This window comes from Phycodurus eques, chromosome 3, assembly GCF_024500275.1.
Source record: "Phycodurus eques isolate BA_2022a chromosome 3, UOR_Pequ_1.1, whole genome shotgun sequence".
NCBI lineage: Eukaryota > Metazoa > Chordata > Actinopteri > Syngnathiformes > Syngnathidae > Phycodurus > Phycodurus eques.
Window position 1 is genome coordinate 19,175,647 of NC_084527.1, and position 18,663 is coordinate 19,194,309.

Consider the following 18,663-nt stretch of genomic DNA (forward strand, 5'->3'; position numbering starts at 1 on the left):
TCTGAGAAAACTTCTCGTAACATGGGAACTTTTTCTAATTTCACAGTCATATCTTTCTCTACATTTGAGGGGGTTGTACAGTAACACTGACTTGCTGAAGTTGAAAAGGAGGCGTTCAAAGACGAGGACGGGTCCGGTGCTGCTGAGGATGGTGAGCGGCTGGCCGGCCAGCAGGCAGAAGACACCGCCCGTGATGGCCGTTCCCAGGAAGCTCTCCAGAACACCCTGAAAACAGCACCGCCATCACAAGTAAACAGTAAGAAGTAACCAAGTACAAATACCTCCCTACTGCACTTAAGTTAACTTTTCAGATAGCTGTACTTTACTGCAGTATTATATTTCTGACGACTTATGACTTTTATACATCTGAAAACAGATATCTGTACTTTCCACTCCTTACTTTGACAAAATACGCTCGTTACTACTTTCAAACTCCACGTATAAATAACTAGTAGTAATAGTAAGTAAATAAAGAGTAATAATAACAAAAGAGAGGTATTTTTTCAGTGGCTATTTTTAACTAATTTCGCATTTCTTTGTTAGCCAGTAAACATGAGAAAAGCTAAGGAAGCATATTGTGTTCATGGCATAAAAGTCTAGGCCAAAGCGAGCTAACTTTTTTTCTTTATTAGTCCTTCCATGAATTGTGAAAACCTGTGGGTAATTGATGTTCCCTCCAAAAAGCTTTATAATGTTTCATAGATGCCACAAGATAGCAGCAAAGCCCTATACAAAGCGCCTAAACTCACCTGAACATAGTTCCTTGGCACCAAGATGCCGCCAAAATAATACTTTTATACTGTATTATGCACAAAAACAATGAGTTTTCCAGTGAATAAGGGAGGATGGGTTCCCAAAAAATCTGCAACTAGGTGAATCTGCAAGTCACGAATGACGAATAAGTGGGGCGGGCGAACACTGCAGTCTGTACTTTTTTACATTTACTCAAGTACAGGAGAAGTCATTTGTTAGACAATTGTCTGTACTTTTACTAAATACAAGAAGCAGGTGTGTCAAACTCATTTTTGTCATGAGCCACATTGTTGATACAGTTTCCCTCAGAGTAATGACTGTGAAACCATATTAATGTTTAATCGCCTCATCATAGTATTCACCATTCAGTGGAGCCTAATCAATAGAGGGCGCTAGGGCACCACCCCACCGCTCCTTTGAAAGGACCGAAGTGAAATAATGAAAATAAAATATTAAAAAGAAAATATGACAAATTATACGTAAAGGATATATATTTTTAGATGAGGATGATATATGGTAAACAGTTAATGATGAATAAAAATGATTTGTTTATTTTTGGTTGTCTCATTTAATGAGGCAACTTCTGTTTGAGGGGGCATTGATGTTTTCCCATTGATTCTCCCTGAATGTTAGACAGTGGGTCCTCTTGAAATACAAAAACCTATTTTCGGTAAGGTAAGGTATTGGATTACAGCGGTCTTTAAACATTAAACATCTTCCATCAAGTTAACGTAAAAATGGGTTTGGTAAGGGAAAAAAAGGCTTGCAATTTTCTCAATGTTATGATTTGTTACATAGCACTATTTGAAATTTTGGAAGTTGACGCAAATGATTTGCTTTCGTGGGTCACATAAAATGATGTGGCGAGCTGGATTTGGCCTCCGGGCCTTGAGTTTGACACCTGTGAAGTAAAGTGCGAGTACTTTTGCCACCCCTTGATAACACCACTATCATGTCGTAATTATAGAAACCATCAGGGCATGTGTGGACAAATTTAAAATCTGATTGGCTAATATAGTTGACGTTACATGGGCCAGCCCTTCTGGCACATACAGTAGAGCCTGAAATCTGATTGGACAAAAAAAAATCTATCATCCACATCTCTCCAAAAACTGTACAAAATGAATAAAATAGACTTTTGGAAAGAAATTAATATAATTTCATGGAACAAATATAAGAAATAAGGTTGTTTGCCGGTCATACCTGCATGTTCTCCGTGGCGTCGCCCAGAAGCCCGCCAAAGGTGATGGCGTTGGTGACGGTGCCCAGGTAGATGAAAAGGATGGAAGACAGGGCCTGTATGTGGAAGGCGTCGGTGATGTCGCTGAGCAAGAAAGGCGCTTTTCTTTTGATGTCCAGCAGTAGGCCGCCACAAAACCTGAGAGACCCAAAATATATTCATGATGATTTTAGGAAACTGAATTTTTAGAGCCTGTTGTGATGTCACACCTTCCTGTCTTCTGCAGCTCCTCACCCACGGCGTGCCCGCCTTCTCCGTGACCACCATCGTGAGGCGTGTCGCCATTCATCTGAGAGTCACCACCCGCATACATGTTTTTCCTGAAATTCACACTTTGAGTCAAAGTTGGGAAATAGCTATCAATCCTAGTTGTGCTGGGGAATTACCAGAAAGAAAACCGCCTAATCGTATGGAAGTAATGTTATACAACCCCAATTCCAATGAAGTTGGGACATTGTGTTAAACATAAATAAAAACAGAATACAATGATTTGCAAATCATGTTCAACCTCTATTTAATTGAATACACTACAAATATATTTAATGTTCAAACTGATAAACAATATAAAATAATAAATAAATAAATGAATAATCATTAACTTAGAATTTTATGGCTGCAACACGTTCCAAAAACGTTGGGACAGGGTCATGTTTACCACTGTGTTACATCACCTTTTCTTTTATCAACGTTCAATAAACGTTTGGGAACTGAGGACACTAATTGTTGAAGCTTTGTAGGTGGAATTCTTTCCCATTCTTGCTTGATGTACAGCTTCAGCTGTTCAACAGTCCGGGGTCTCCGTTGTCGTATTTTACGCTTCACAATGCGCCACACATTTTCAATGGGAGACAGGTCTGGACTGCAGGCAGGCCAGTCTAGTACCCGCACTCTTTTACTACGAAGCCACGCTGTTGTAACACGTGCAGAATGTGGTTTGGCATTGTCTTGCTGACATAAGCAGGGGCGTCCATGAAAAAGACGTTGCTTGGATGGCAGCATATGTTTCTCCAAAACCTGTATGTACCTTTTCAGCATTAATGGTGCCTTCACAGATGTGTAAGTTACCCATGCCATTGGCACTAACACAGCCCCATACCGTCACAGATGCAGGCTTTTCAACTTTGCGTCCATAACAGTCTGGATGGTGCTTTTCCTCTTTTGCCCGGAGGACACGACGTCCACAATTTCCAAAAACAATTTGAAATGTGGACTCGTCGGACCACAGAGCACTTTTCCATTTTGCATCAGTCCATCTTAGATGAGCTCGGGCCCAGAGAAGCCGGCGGCGTTTCTGGGTGTTGTTGATGAATGGCTTTTGCTTTGCATAGTAGAGTTTCAAGTTGCACTTACGAATGTAGCACCGAACTGTATTTAATGACATTGGTTTTCTGAAGTGTTCCTGAGCCCATGTGGTGATATCCTTTACACATTGACGTCGGTTTTTGATGCAGTGCCGCCTGAGGGATCGAAGGTCACGGGCATTCGGTGTTGGTTTTCGGCCTTGCTGCTTACATGCAGTGATTTCTCCAGATTCTCTGAACCTTTTGATGATATTATGATGAAATCCCTAAATTCCTTGCAATTGTACGTTGAGGAACATTGACCTTAAACTGTTCGACTATTTTCTCACGCACTTGTTCACAAAGAGGTAAACCTCACCCCATCTTTGCTTGTGAATGAGCTCCTTTTATACCCAATCGTGGCACCCACCTGTTCCCAGTTAGCCCGTTCACCTGTGGGATGTTCCAAACAGGTGTTTGATGAGAATTCCTCAACTTTCTCAGTCTTTTTTGACAACTGTCCCAGCTTTTTTGGAACGTGTTACAGCCATAAAATTCAAAGTTAATGATTATTTGCTAAAATCAATAAAGTTTATCAGTTTGAACATTAAATATCTTGCCTTTGTAGTGTATTCAATTAAATATAGGTTTAACATGATTTGCAAATCATTGTATTCTGTTTTTATTTATGCTTAACACAACGTCCCAACTTCATTGTAATTGGGGTTGTATTATTACAGGGGAAACTGCAATGTAATTAGAAAAAAGTATGTGTGTTAATAGGAAAGGTGTTAAATAAAAAAGATGACAAATTCAAAGAAAACATTATTTTATGATGTGGAAAAAATATTTGTTAAGTAAGACAGAATTTTATACAAAAACGGGTTGTAAAGTTGTATTATCAAGAGAGGAAAAAGTCAGAACACAAGTCTCTTAATCCTTGTATTCTCTCCTTAGTGTGTGCATACTTCCTGTTCCTGCCAATTTTCCAATTATTTTCCAATGGGGCCGTGATTTTTTAGCTCTCCGAATTCCCCCTAGCGACAATCGCATGCATTTAAAAGGACCTTTTGTCGGAGGACGGCAGTGTTTTAGGAGGTTCTATCCGGATAGCAGGATCCCACTCGCCAGGAGGCAGCACGATCACCTCGTCCAAGAACTCGTCGATGCCGGCCAGCAGGTCCTGCCTGTCCTTGGCCTTGTACGCAATGTCGTGGAACACCTGAAGAAGACAATTTCATGAATGCCATCAATTAGTAACACAAGCCTCTTATTATCGTTATTATCATTAGTTGTAGTAGTAGTAGTAGTAGTTGTTGTAGTAGTAGTAGTTGCAGTAGTAATAATCTTACGTCATCATACGCAATGGTGGTGGTTCAGATGGGTTATTTTTTATTTTACTTTTTCATTTACTGTTTTCTTTTATTCTTATTTACTTGTTATAGTTACTTACTTTAAGTGTTATCATTTTATTTAATTGTATTTATATTTATATATATATATTTAATATAATTCGATTTTTTATTCATTTGTCTTTATATTTTCAAGTCAATATTCATTTGTATTTTTTTTATTTAGCTTATTTATTATTGTTTTCCATTTCTGACTTATTTCATTTGACTTTTTTTATTTAATATTTCCTTACATTTTTAAAAGTGTTTTATTTTATGCTACCTTTTGTACATTTTACTTTTTATATTTCCTTACTTTGATTATGTTTATTGGCTCTATTTACTTTATATTTATATTGTTTTTTTTAACTTTATTTAACAATTTTACTTTAAAATTATGTCTATCCATCCATCCATTTTCTGAGCCGCTTCTCCTCACTAGGGTCGCGGGCGTGCTGGAGCCAATCTCAGCTATCATCGGGCAGGAGGCGGGGTACACCCTCTGAACTGGTTGCCAACCAATCGCAAGGCACATACAAACAAACAACCATTCACACCGACGGGCAATTTACAGTCTTCAATTAACCTACCATACATGTTTTTGGGATGTGGGAGGAAACCGGAGTGCCTGGAGAAAACCCACGCAGGCACAGGGAGAACATTCAAACGCCACACAGGCGGGGCCGGGGATTGAACCCCGGTCCTCAGAACTGTGAGGCTGACGCTCTAACCAGTCGTCCACCGTGCCGCCTTTAAAATTATGTGATTTGTTTCATAAAATTTTTGCTTAGTTTGTTTTACTTATTTATTTTTAGTTGATTTAGAATTTCTTTGGCGCAGTGAACAACTGGTTAGCACATAGGCTCCAGCACGCCCGTGACCTTCGTGAGAATAAGCGGTACTGGAAAAAGATGGATGGATAGTATTTCTTCACTTTAATTGTATTTTCTTTTTATTATTTTTTTTTTTTACAAATCTCACCTAGTCGCACACAATTGTGGTGGCTTCGGGGGTTGTTTTGTTTTGTTTTACTTTCTTTTAATTTTTATTTATTTGGTATTTATTATTATGTATTGCTTTAGTTTGTTAATTAATAATTACTTGTTGTTGGTTTAGTTATTTTATTTGTGTTTGTATTTCTTTGCTGAAATTGTTTTTTCACTTGTTTTTCTTTACATTTAGTTATTTTTTCTAACCCTTTAATTATGATATTCAGCAATAAAATTAATCTGACCAAATGTAGTTAATTTTTATATTTCTGCTAATTTTATTTGGTATGGCTTTATTTTATGTGTTTTGTTTTACCTTATTTTAAGTGTTTTGTTTTTGCTTATTTTACTTTTTTCAGTTTTTTTATTTATTTTTTACAGTAAAACACTAATCTCACCTTGTCACACAAAACGGTGGTGCGTTGGGTGAGTTATTTTTCTTATTTTGAAAATTGTACTATATTTTTCATGGAGTTAACTTTATATTTCTATCCATCCATCCATTTTCCCTATCTATTTAATTATTTTTTCTTTAAATTTTTAATTGATTGTTTTTTACAATAATTCTCACCTCGTCTGACATGAGCGTAGCGATGGCTCGTCCAATCTCATGATACGACTTGGCTTTACCTTTGGGCCCGAGCAGGACAAACAAAAATCTGCAGGCGTAAATAATACAAATGAATACATCTTGTATTTGGATGAATTTTGTATTTTGTTTTCATTTTATTTATTATTTATTTATTAGTCCTGTTTGGCTGTTAGGTCAAGCAGAAAGGAAGATTTGTATCCCTTTTATGCCGGAACAGTTTTACTTTGTCACAGCAGACTTTTAAAGCTGCCACTGTGGTTTGTTTCTATTCTGATATACAATTCTTGAGAATTATCATTAATTAATCATTCAGTCGAACAGAACAAAGTTTTTTAAGGGGAATGGTGGACGGGACACCTCCCACACCAAGGGAGCCAGTGTGGTCCACCGAGGTACAAAACCGGCCACCCGGAGGAGGCCGCAGGGACCCAACGGTTTGAATTCCTGATTTCGTGGGTTTTATGAGCTGGAAGCCCAAATTGTGTAAAAATAAACAAATAAATACTTGAAATTGTTTAAATTGTGGGTACTGAATCTATAATCTATTAAAATGTAACATTTTGAATGGAATTACGGAAATACATGAACTTTTCCATGATGTTCAAATATATTTGTTCGTACGCTATGTGTGTGCTCAAGTGTCTGTTGTCAGCTACTGATAATAAAAGAATGTTTGCCGCTGCGTTTATGGTTAATAAAACAGCTAACATTCCGGTGTGTCTGTTATGTGGACACACACACAACAACTCTGAGCGAGGCACTGAGGTAGTAAACAACCCCACCGCAGTCGAACAAGCTCCTTATCTTGCTAGTTCATTGGCTCGCGAGCGAACGAACATAGTAAACAGTTAACTTTCCTATAAGTGTCTTTTTTGTGTGGATCTATACACGGCGCATGGAGCAATGCTGTGGAGTATTGAACGAAGCCAAAACCTGTCGGCCGCCGGTCCACAAGCCCACTAGCGGCTAATAAAGTACTATCCTAGGTGCTGGTAGCAGGCTACTTCGCAATGGAACTGTCTAACTTGCCGTCGGCTCGCTGGCCCACATAACACAAAGCACCTGAGGGAAGATGCATGTTTCGGGTTGAAGGCAAAGCTTGAAGGCGAACTGCACGATGTAGCTGTGATATAAATGGCTAAGCTATGATTACTAAGTAACTCGCAATTCCGGCAAATAGGCATAGACGCCGCTCCTTAGTTGTATAGTGGGGAAGGGCTGACTCATGCTGTTCCCTGGTGATATCAGCATGACCCCATTTTAGCCACGCCCAAAAAAAATCAAGAAAATTTTGAGATTGAAAAAGAGTTCTGTGCAATATCTCAGCAATTCAATACTAAATTGTTATCTTTTCTTAAAATTATGGAATGTATTTAGAAACAAAACACGATTACGAAGTTTGTGGGTCTTTAAAAAGGCTGATACTTTTCGCTAATTTTTTTAATAAATACTCATTAGGTTTTGTACCTAAGTGAATCTAAAGTTGTTTAGTATGTTTTTCCTGATCAACAATGCACCTTGTGGGAACGGGAACTTCGGTCAGGGCGCCGAGCATCACGGCCTGCTGCAGACGCACAAAGGCCACAAAGGGCGCATCCAGGAAGTCGACCTCGCCCACCAGCACGTTGGAGGCCTCAGCGTCTCTGGGCAACTTCTTCATGAATTTGTTCCTCAGCTACATAGAAAATAAAACAAAAAGAAAACAGGAGGAGTGTAAAAAAAAGACTACATCAAGTCTCTTTTTCAGTTGAAATAGCAAATAACAGGAGAGTACGTCTGGTGTCAGACATCTGCCGAGTCTGAATTTTAAAAATATTTAAATCACTAAAGTGTCCCTAAGATGCAATTTTGACAGTCGACTCACGCTCATGCTTTATTTATAATGGCCAGGTTGGTTTTCAGAGCTCCAAATTCTCGTCTCTGTGTTTGCCATATAAACATGGTAGGCTCTATTTTTGGAGACTGCGCAACATGTGCCAGAGCGCAAATGGTGGCATATCTTGATTTTTGTGCAAGGCCCGTTGGCATTTTTGCCAATTTGGCAGATAGGTTTGTACCAAGATGGGGGTACCGAAGAGATAAGGGTGTGTCCTTTGACATCCACCCGGACCATGTAACAATTTGGTGACACAAAGTTGGTCAGCCTACGTCTAACTTTTGGCGCAAGGTAGACTGTCTAACTCAATTTTGGGGAATTTTTGATGTGCAGGCATACACATACGCGAGCTCTGCAGACATATGTGTGGTGGATCAGTGTGTGGTATTTAATTCATAAATATGTGAAAAGTGGACGTTGAACCCTCTAAATCATTGTATAAAGCAATTCATTGATCCCCTTATTATTATTATTATCATCATGATTATATTTTTTAAATCATCCCACTGGCCAGCACGCAGCTATGGTAGGGGCACATGAACGATGGGTGGTGATAGATACATAAGGTCTGCGGACATATTTAAATCGCCCACGGTTATTACCAGTTTATAGTGTATTTAATCATGTTGCCTGATGGCACATCGTACAAGAGCAGTGACAATGCTCCGGTCACGCACAGATTGGTGAGTGCTCTTCCAAATATAGAGATGTCTCCATGCGAGTTTATTGCAATGGTTTTGAAGGGAATGAAAGAAGCTACATCGTTTGAACAGGATTTAAGCCAGCTGTAGTAATGCCCACACCATCACAGACATATCCATTTTTAAATGCACTGGGGGTACGCCTGTCCACGAAATTACCAAAACTGGGTCTAGCCCACCTCCTTGCAGAGACAGGCCAAGGGCAGCGCTGGATTTGCACTAGTGGGTGGATGGACGAAAATGGATCACGTATTTTTTTATATTTGAAGAGCAGGCCAGAGATTTTCATTTAATCAAATATAATTTAATTCAGTTTAATCAAATTACATTTTACTTTATTTCATATTTATCTAATTTACTTTGATTTAATACAATTAAATTTGATTTGATTTGATTTACCAGCCATGAATAATAATAATAATTATTATTATTATTATTATTATTAATTGAATATACTCTATTACTATTTTTATTTAATTGAATAACATAAAAGTATTTAATATAATTTAATTTTATTCAATGTATTCTATTTAATCTAAGTGCATTTTATTTTATCCAATTTAGCAAATTTTCTTTCTTGTGTAAAATGTTGATATTATGTTTAATCCACTTTTATTTTATTTTATCGAATTCAATCAAATTGTTATGTTGTGTTGTTCAGCTTAATCAAATGTATTTTATTTTATTTTAGGGAATCAATTATTTATTTTTTTAATACAATAAACCTTCATGTTATTGTTTAATTTAATCGACTGTAATTGATTTTGTTTTATTTTCCCCTGTGATTGACTGTCCTGAATTGGATAATCAGTAGAAAATGATTAAATTAATTTTGCTCTGTGAGTTGCCACACCTGACCTAAAACAGGATAAACAGTAGAAAACAATTTCACGTTATTGTATTGTATGTTATTGTATTCAAAACTGAACATTGTGAAAATATTTTTGAAACAATTTGCAAGTAAGTAAATTTTTACCCTGAATGAAAAGTGAAAAAAATACTAAAATGTATGATTATTTCTTGTATTCCAGCCTCTGTGGGTATTCTACTAGGCCTGCACAACCTGCTATTGTGCTTTGGTTTATTTTTTATTTGGTAATACTAGCTTTCCATTGCGATTTACAGCAATACCGTGTAAAGATATGGCATCAAGATTTTATTTTGCAATAAACCTCATGAGATCATAAATAATGGTTTATGGTGACCCTTTTTCATCTAGTGTGAATAGCAATAAATTAAAGCAGTAGCCTGTTAACTAATAAATGGTCATACCAACATGAAAATGGCCATGAAAGAAGTCTTTGCTCTTGTGTGTGCTCTAGTTATTTCATTTTATTCACCCCAATAATGATTTATACCTTCATAAACAAGTAATGTTAAAAAGTGAACAAGCTCCAGAAAGAGGTTGATTGTGCCAATGTACAACTACACTGAATGCTATTCAGATTGAAACAATGTTATCAGTACTGTGATGTCACAATAACTATAAGATAAATAGCTTATCTTCAAAACCTGGCTTTGTTTTGCATCTGAAGGACAAATACAATATATATTTATTTATCAAGATAAACTTACGCCAAGGCCAAACAATCCCAACACAGACCATAGAAACTGAAACTAGAAACGTCTGAATTTTATTCACAATAATTGATAGAATGTTGGCATTTGATTTATCCTCATCCGACACACTTAACACTGTCTTTCTATACTTTCCATGTTAACATACCAACTGTTTGCATGTTAGCATTTGATCAATTTGAAATACTACCCAACGCCAGGCTACAATGTAAAATACTTCTATCTTCCAGCCGTCTGCCCTAGCACCTTTTGTACTCAGTTTGCTATCTTACGATGTTAGCATACCATCTTTTACTGTGTTAGCATTTTATCAGTCCACTGCAAACTAACATTCAAGCTCACCTGGTCTTTCTCCGGCTTGTCAGAGATGTCGTTGAGGCTGCTGGAGGTCAGATTTCGGTGGGTGGTGGTGGGACTATCTGTTCATAACACACAGGGACTGTGAGGAGTCCACCGGACAGAAATTCCGCCCGGGAGAAGGAGGAGGGAGAGGCATAACAGCCCCCCAAAAACAAAAAACAAACAATAGCCCCCCCCAAAATAATATATATATATTTTTTAAACTAACACCACAGAAGAACACAGAAACCACCACTGAGACTTCATGCAGACCTGACAACTTACTTATGATCAAGGACTGTTGTTCTGTGTTCTAGCAAGATCTGTATTGATTTTCAGAAATATCCAACATGGAAACACATCCAATATCTTTAGACCTTCACAGTACATTGACCTTGCAAGATTCCTAATCTGTTGTACTCAAGCAATCATCTGCTATGGGTTTTCCTTCATATTTAGGATAATTTAGCAGTTAGCTTAGCATTGCTAATAGCCAAGATAAACATGTGCTGTGATGTCCGATCCAGTCGGTACTCTTCAGTGGAGCGACAGCTGATTGACACGATGCTGACTTTTCAGTTGGCCTTCGCACCCTGTCATAGCACTCATCATTTGTGTTACCAGAGCATTGTGGGTAATAACGCCTTTGTCAGTGTGATGCAGCCTCGGGGGGGAATTCCTCACGGACGCTAAGCGGTGATTGTTGAGCTGCTAGGATGCACCATGGAAGGGTTATTAACACATTCTAACTAGCTATGCATGTTAAATTACAGTATATAATGTTCAACTATATTATCATGATATATTGATATTTGAGAATATAATATTATTGATGTTTCATAATGTGCTCAACGTCATTGGACACAACATTAGGTACACCAAATGACATTTAACACAAAAGGTTTTGCAGACCTCCGCCGAGGCCAAACAGGTCCGTCAAAATCCAGACTAAGTGACTGACTCACTAACCAACTAACTAACTAATTAACTAACCAACTAACTAACACAAAACAAGCAATTAACCAACACTTAACGACCAACCAACAAAATAACTGCCAAAATTCAACTGTATAATATTTAGCAAACTCACAGCAATGACAATAGGTAGCGGTAACAAACAAAACATGAATAAATAACCAATTGACAAACTAACCAAACAATAACAACTAACACCAAATACGTAAATAACAAATACCAAGAACTAACTAAAAAATAAGCAATTATTCAGCCCATAACAACCAAACAACTAACAGTCAAAAATCCACTGTATAACTAACTAGCTAGCAAACTCACAACAATAGGTAACAAACAAACAAATTAATAAATAACCAATTAACAAAGTAACAACAAATAATGACTAACATGCTAACGAACTGAGAACAACTAAGTCAATAACAAATATCAGCAACAGATTAACTATTACATAGCCACCGGTTAACTTGATAAGTTACTAACACATACAGACAACTAACTAACAAATGTAGAACTAACTAATACATAGCTACCACTTAACTAACTAACTAACACATAATAACTGGTTTACTAGACAACAAATACAGTCAACTAACGAACTGACCAGTTAATATACATACATTATAATAATATACAAAAATACATATATATAACCATTTAAAAAATTATCCAACCACCCACTAACATACTGTACAACCCACACATTGCCAACAAATAGCGAGCAATCATCTAACTAACTGATGAGCTAGCAATCCAACTTTAATGAAAACATGGCCTGACGGTTTTACACTTGATGGAGGTTATATTAGTCATGTTGAGTTTTGATGATGTGTCCAATGAGTCCAAATCAGCATTCAAACTCTATTAAGCCCACATGATATAATAACTTCTAGTGTACAGTATGTAGATGATGAAGACAACTAATGTCTTGCATTTAAACCGGAGCTCCACACACTTGGTGATCCGGTTTGTGTTTGTTGTGTTAGTGAGGTGGACTTACTGAGCCAATCCATGCTGGTGCTCCTTTGACTCTGCAAGTCCTCCATTGAGATGCCGCTCGACAGGCACGTCACAGAGGTTTCCAGAGGACTACGGGCTTCGTTTAGTATGTGTTTGTTTTAGTAGCAGGTTAGCGGTCCCAATAGAGATGAGGGACGGGGGAAGAAAGAGAGAAGGAAGGGAGAGGCCACACACCCAGAAAATGAAAGTAAGCCCACCCAGCCAAAAGCAGGTAACAAGTTAGCCAAATCAACACAATTAGATCCTACGGTGGAACCTCCAAAGTCGCAGTTTACTTTATAATTGAGGGTTTTGTTTGTTTGTTTTTGTCTTCATTATAATAACAAGTGAATAGCTAACTAACTAATCAACAAATAACCACAAGTTAAGAACAAACAAAGTAACCAACACTGTCCAACTATCTAACAAACAATGACTACAGACTCTAATCTTTTCTTTTTAATATTTCCTTTGGGATAATAAAATTATACAGCCATCTAATTAACGACCTAATTAACGAACTAAAAAATAGCTCCCACTCAAGTATCTTAGTTGATTGACTGATTAGCTAACAAACTAATTAAGGAACTAACTAACCAACAACTGAACTAATAATAACCTGCTTACTAATTAACCAGTAAATGACCACCTGTTTAACGTGTGAACGAATTGACTGACTAACTAACTAACTAAAAGCACACGATCAACTAGATAACTAACAGACAAGCTAACAAACAAATCACTTGTTGGTAACGAACAATTAAATGAACTGACTAACCCAACAAATAATGAATGAAACATTAATCACCTGCTAACTAGCTTTTACTAATGAATAAGCACCAGCTAATGAACTCAAGAATATTAACAAACAAATGAAGTAATAAAGAACCACCGGTTAACAAACTTAACAACTCATTAACAAAAAATAGTAACTAAACAAACCATTCAAAAATAACCACCAATCTAATAGATAACTAACTGGTGAGCAAATTTACAAATAACCACGGGTTAACAAACAAATTATTGAACTATCTAACCAACACATACTGTACATCAAATAAACAATCATCTGTGAACTAGCTAACTAGCAAGTAAGCACTAGTTAATGAACTAACTACCTGACTGACCGATTAAAATTACAGGCCAACTACTGAGTAACAAATGATCACTAGTTAAGAAGCTGACTAACAACCAACAAATGATAACATAATGAATAACAAACTAACAGCCACCAATCAACTACTAAGATAATTAAGTGACTCGGTAATAGCAACTATCCAGTTACTTACCTAAGTAATAAAAAATAAAGTTAACCACTAACAGGCAACAACAAACAAATGTATACGAATAAAGGATCATATATATCTAATGTAAAATTGAATTATTATCATTATTATTATTATTGTTGTAAAAAATCTTGTTTATATTTCCTTTTGAGGCAAAAATTTAAACTGGTTGAGAGGTTCCACTGTACTTCATTATTTCGGCAAACACATCCAAGTCTTTGGGGAAACAAAAGCACTTTTATCCTTGAAGAAGGTTAACAGTGAGATGTCGTCATAACGGAGGCCAGATCTGGATAAGAGGCCAGATCTTTTCCTTGGACTTGGAGTCGTAAATGATTGTGATAAAATGTGCTTGTGGCTCATAAATAACTTTCCAAAGACTTGACGGTTGCCCACAGATTCAACAACACGCTAATTCAGATTGGCAAAGTTCATTGTTCACAGGCACTGTCACTTTTCACCTGCCTAAGATCCAACAGAATTCATAATATTAAAAGAATAACCAGTAGATTTACTAGAAGAGCTCAGAATTTTGTATGGGACTAAAGTTGTGATACTGTGAAAAAACTCTAACATTTTTACGCAGATGAACTGTGTTACTGCAAGAAAAAAAATATATTCCTGGAATAAAGATGTAATATTACAAGAAAAAAAGTATGAATTTGTGAGAATAAATTCATAATATTAAGTGGAAAATGTTGTAGTTTTAAAAGAATGAAATCATAATTATCCACGAATAAAGTAATACGGAGAGGAAAAAGTCATAATCTTCGGAAGATAAAGTAATAACGTATATAAAAATAATATTTTAAAAAGTTGCAATTTTACCAGATCAAAGTTGTAATATTGCGCAAAAAAAAAGTATAATTTTGTTTTGTAATGCATTCATAATACCATGAGGAAAATGTTGTAATTTTAAAAGAATGAAGTCATAACTACAGTATAAGCGAATAAAGTTGTAAAAGTACAAGAGAAACATCTACATTTTACGAAGATAAAATATTATTTAAGGAAAAAAGTCAAAATTTATCATTCTAATTTCAGAAGTTTATAGAAATAAAAACATTTTATGATTCTGTGAAAAAGAAAACATAGAATATTACAGTAATCAAGTTGCAATATTATGAGTATGAAGTCATAATTTCACAAGAATAAAGTTGTAATACTAAGGAAAAAAAGTTTTTTAAAACATTTGAGAATAAAGAGATAATATTAGGAGAAAAGAGCATAATTTTACCGGAGTAATGTTGTGGATTACAAAAAAAATTGAATTCACAGGCATGAGGCAGTAAGATGTTTTGAAGTTTTAACTTCATTCAAAAAATTCTATCATATAAGGAATTAGTCATTTTTTTACAAGCATAACAATTTGGCGGGGAAAGGGATTAAATATAAGGAAAAGAGTCATAGCTGTACATGTTTACGAGGAAAAAAAACTATTCATCATAAAAATGCTCACATTTGAAGTATGAATTTAATATATTTATTATTAAAGTCGTTGTAGTTTGCAATGCATCTGGCTCAGAGCTTTATATTTGGTGTCTTTTGTGTGGCTAATGTAACCAAAAGATTTGGAAAAACTGTTGGTATGATGCAATGCAGTTGCACTGTCCCACTGCAAACCACAAGGCCAACTTTAAACACTTTCGGAAGCGTAGTTGAATAGAGAATAGAAAATAGAGGTGGAAAAAGTGACAGCTCATCCTGCCTACTAAACTAGAAGATTCTACAGTTGTTTACTAATGAACACAGTAAAAGCTACTCAGTATAAACAGTTAGAAAGAGACACACAGTGGTACCTCGACTTAGGAGTTTTTGAGATATGAGCCATTGCTCGGCCGATTTTTTATTTTTTTTATCTCGAGTTGTGGACAAATATTTGACCTATAAGCACTAGATGTTGGCAATGAACTTCACAACAAGCAGTAGTATGGCAGATAGTGAACAATTCTTTTAAAAAAAAGAGGCTTCACGCTATTTATTGCCACTCCCAGTAGAAGTTGACTGTAAAAGCGGAACTTAACAGAAAGAGGATTGTGTATTCAAAACAACCATCTAGCTTGTCTTAGGAAAATTTGTTTAGTTGAATGCTACCAAATAATGCAAAATGCCCTAAAGGGACTAACAAAACTAACATTTATGTCACAGTAAATATAAAAATTTTAACAAATTCAATTTAAATCCCAACGGTACCAACAAATTCAAATGAATGCAGCCCTCCTTATAATTCATTGCTTTAAAAAAAAAAAAAAAAAAAGCAAATGAGCAGAGATCGGGTAAAAAGAAAATGCAGATAAAAGGGGGATCAGGCTTAAAAAAATGTGAACAAGGGGAATAGGTTCCACGCCATCGTTTTTCCTCTGTGAAAAACAACTAATAATTTTGCAGCTTCCTGAGCGGTTATGACCGTCTTCTTTGTGTAGATACGTATGCGTGTATTACACTACACCCTGGTAGACAAGGCCTGCACACCAGAAGGAGTGACCCAATGCCCATTGCAATAAAGCATGAAATCATGATGCACAAACTTTTTAATTCTTTAAATTCCATTTAATTTTATAAAATACAATACTGTAGACCGCTATTTTTCCAATTAAAAAACACGTGACAAAAACTTCTGTTGACGTTTTTTGGGGAGGCTGGAACGGATGAATGACATTTCAACTAATTTCAATGGTGAAAGATGATTTGAGTGTTTTTTAGTTACGAGCTTGGTGGCAGAACTAATTAAATTTGTAATCTGTATTTGAGTCGTAAGTCAAGGTGCCACTGTACAAGATGAACTAAACTGTTATAGGTGTTCATCTTTGGGATAAAAAAAAAAAAAACTGTTAAAAGCTAGTTTTTAATTTAGTATAAAAAGCTTTTTTTTTAATTGTAACTACCAGTACTAAGCAGTGCTTTTAGGGCCTTGTTAGTCATTGCACACTATCTATATATATTGTAAATCAGGTGATCCTGAGTGGCTTTTAAAGAATGTCAAGAGGACCCCGGTGGAGACTGCAGCAGACTGGCAAGAATGAGTATTACCGTTCTCCTGGTTGGAAAAGAGCCTACTTGCGCTGGAGACAGTCTTGCCGATGTCGGCCAGCGAACGCAGGTTGGACTTCTTGGTCTGGTGGCGATGTTTGCGCAGCAGCGTGTACATCACCTTGTCCTTGAATTCAGGCTTCATCTGACCGTTCTCAATCTGGTTGTCTGTTATCAGCTCTGAAATAGGAGTGTCAATTTATGATTAAAAAAAAAAAAAAAGAAAAACTGTAATTTTTCCAGAAAGAAAACTGTGGTTTTAAGGGAAGAACCACCCTAAAAAATATATTTTTTAGTTTTCATTTTATTGTAATAAAGTCATAATTCATAATGTCGGAATGTAATCCATCCTAAACATCAATTTTCGGAGCCGCTTCTCCTCACTAAGGTCGCGGGCGTGCTGGAGCCTATCCCAGCTATCATCGGGCAGGAGGCGGGGTACACCCTGAACTGGTTGCCAGCCAATCGCAGTGCACATACAAACAAACAACCATTCGCATTCACATGCACACCTACGGGCAATTTAGAGTTGTCAATTAACCTAGCATGCATGTTTTTGGGATGTGGGAGGAAACCATAGTGCCACCCACGCAGGCACGGGGAGAACATGCAAACTCCACACAGGCGGCGCCGGGGATTGAACCCCGGTCCTCAGAACTGTGAGGCAGATGCTCTAACCAGTCGGTCACCGGGCCGCCCAGAGTGTAATATATATTCATCTTCATGACAGCATTCAGACACAGAGTAGGTTGTAATACAGTATTAGGTCACTGCCATTTACTGTATTCACAGCAAACATAAACAGCGTATAACCACACAAAGTGTGAATTGTAATTAGTGTGAGGCTCTTGTGTATAAACCTTTGTGACATGACACATCAATCCAGAGATGTATCCTATTTTGAAACAACAACGCTGACAGATAAGAGAGGAGCCTCAGGGGAAGGGGGTCACAGGCTACTGTGGTTAATGGCCTCAAAGCAAGAGGCCCATGCAGTGCACTCAATTACTTCACATTAATCACTTCGAGTGGTAACTCTTCCTCCTCGCTTGCTCCCTCATGCAAGTTTGGGTGGTGGCGTGAGAGGACGTCATCTTCTCTTCAAACTGAAAAATTATTGCCGGGCTTACGATTTGAGGGAGACCTTCGCTGGCCTCTTAAAACAAAAAGAAAGTGTGCAGCAAATGTTTAAATGCTGCACGCACAGGTTAGTTGTGGACAAACTCAAAAGCTTGACACACACACACACACTCACACACGTGTTTGTGGAGTCACCTTATTTAGCGTTACATTACATTAAGTTACAAAACTCCATTGCAATACGAAATGTTGCGTTTTGTTGTGTAACGTTACATTGCATTATTGCAACTCTGCGAAGAGGCAGGCAAGACCCGATTTTGGTAATTTCGTGTACCGGCGTAGGCCCAGCGCCTTTAAAATGGGATATCTGCGTTGGTGTGGGCGCCACCGCAGCCGACTTCAGTCCTGTCCAATCGAAGCAGGATCTTTCATCCACCAGGCAGATGTCAAAGGAGACACCCTAGTGTCGGTACGCCCATTTTGGTGCAGACTGGTCTGCCAAATTGGCAAGCACGCCAGCGAGCCTTGCACTTGCATGAAAATCAAGATACGCTCCG

At 37.1% G+C, this 18,663-nt stretch overlaps 1 protein-coding gene across 5 annotated transcripts in view; it reads right to left on the minus strand.

Moving 5' to 3' along the window:
* Window positions 1-18,663, minus strand: part of slc4a4a (solute carrier family 4 member 4a) — an 82,705-nt gene that overhangs the window by 19,026 nt on the left and 45,016 nt on the right. For 2 of the 5 annotated variants that reach the window (XM_061672341.1, XM_061672342.1), the window contains exons 8-16: window positions 17,027-17,206; window positions 12,712-12,807; window positions 10,743-10,819; window positions 7,763-7,920; window positions 6,225-6,312; window positions 4,341-4,495; window positions 2,203-2,313; window positions 1,957-2,131; window positions 92-225 (exon numbers count right to left, since the gene is read on the minus strand). In XM_061672341.1, coding sequence (XP_061528325.1) covers window positions 92-225; window positions 1,957-2,131; window positions 2,203-2,313; window positions 4,341-4,495; window positions 6,225-6,312; window positions 7,763-7,920; window positions 10,743-10,819; window positions 12,712-12,807; window positions 17,027-17,206 — 1,174 coding nt within the window. The remainder of the gene's footprint in view (window positions 1-91; window positions 226-1,956; window positions 2,132-2,202; window positions 2,314-4,340; window positions 4,496-6,224; window positions 6,313-7,762; window positions 7,921-10,742; window positions 10,820-12,711; window positions 12,808-17,026; window positions 17,207-18,663) is intronic. The other 3 variants (XM_061672346.1, XM_061672343.1, XM_061672344.1) reach the window with 2 other exon arrangements.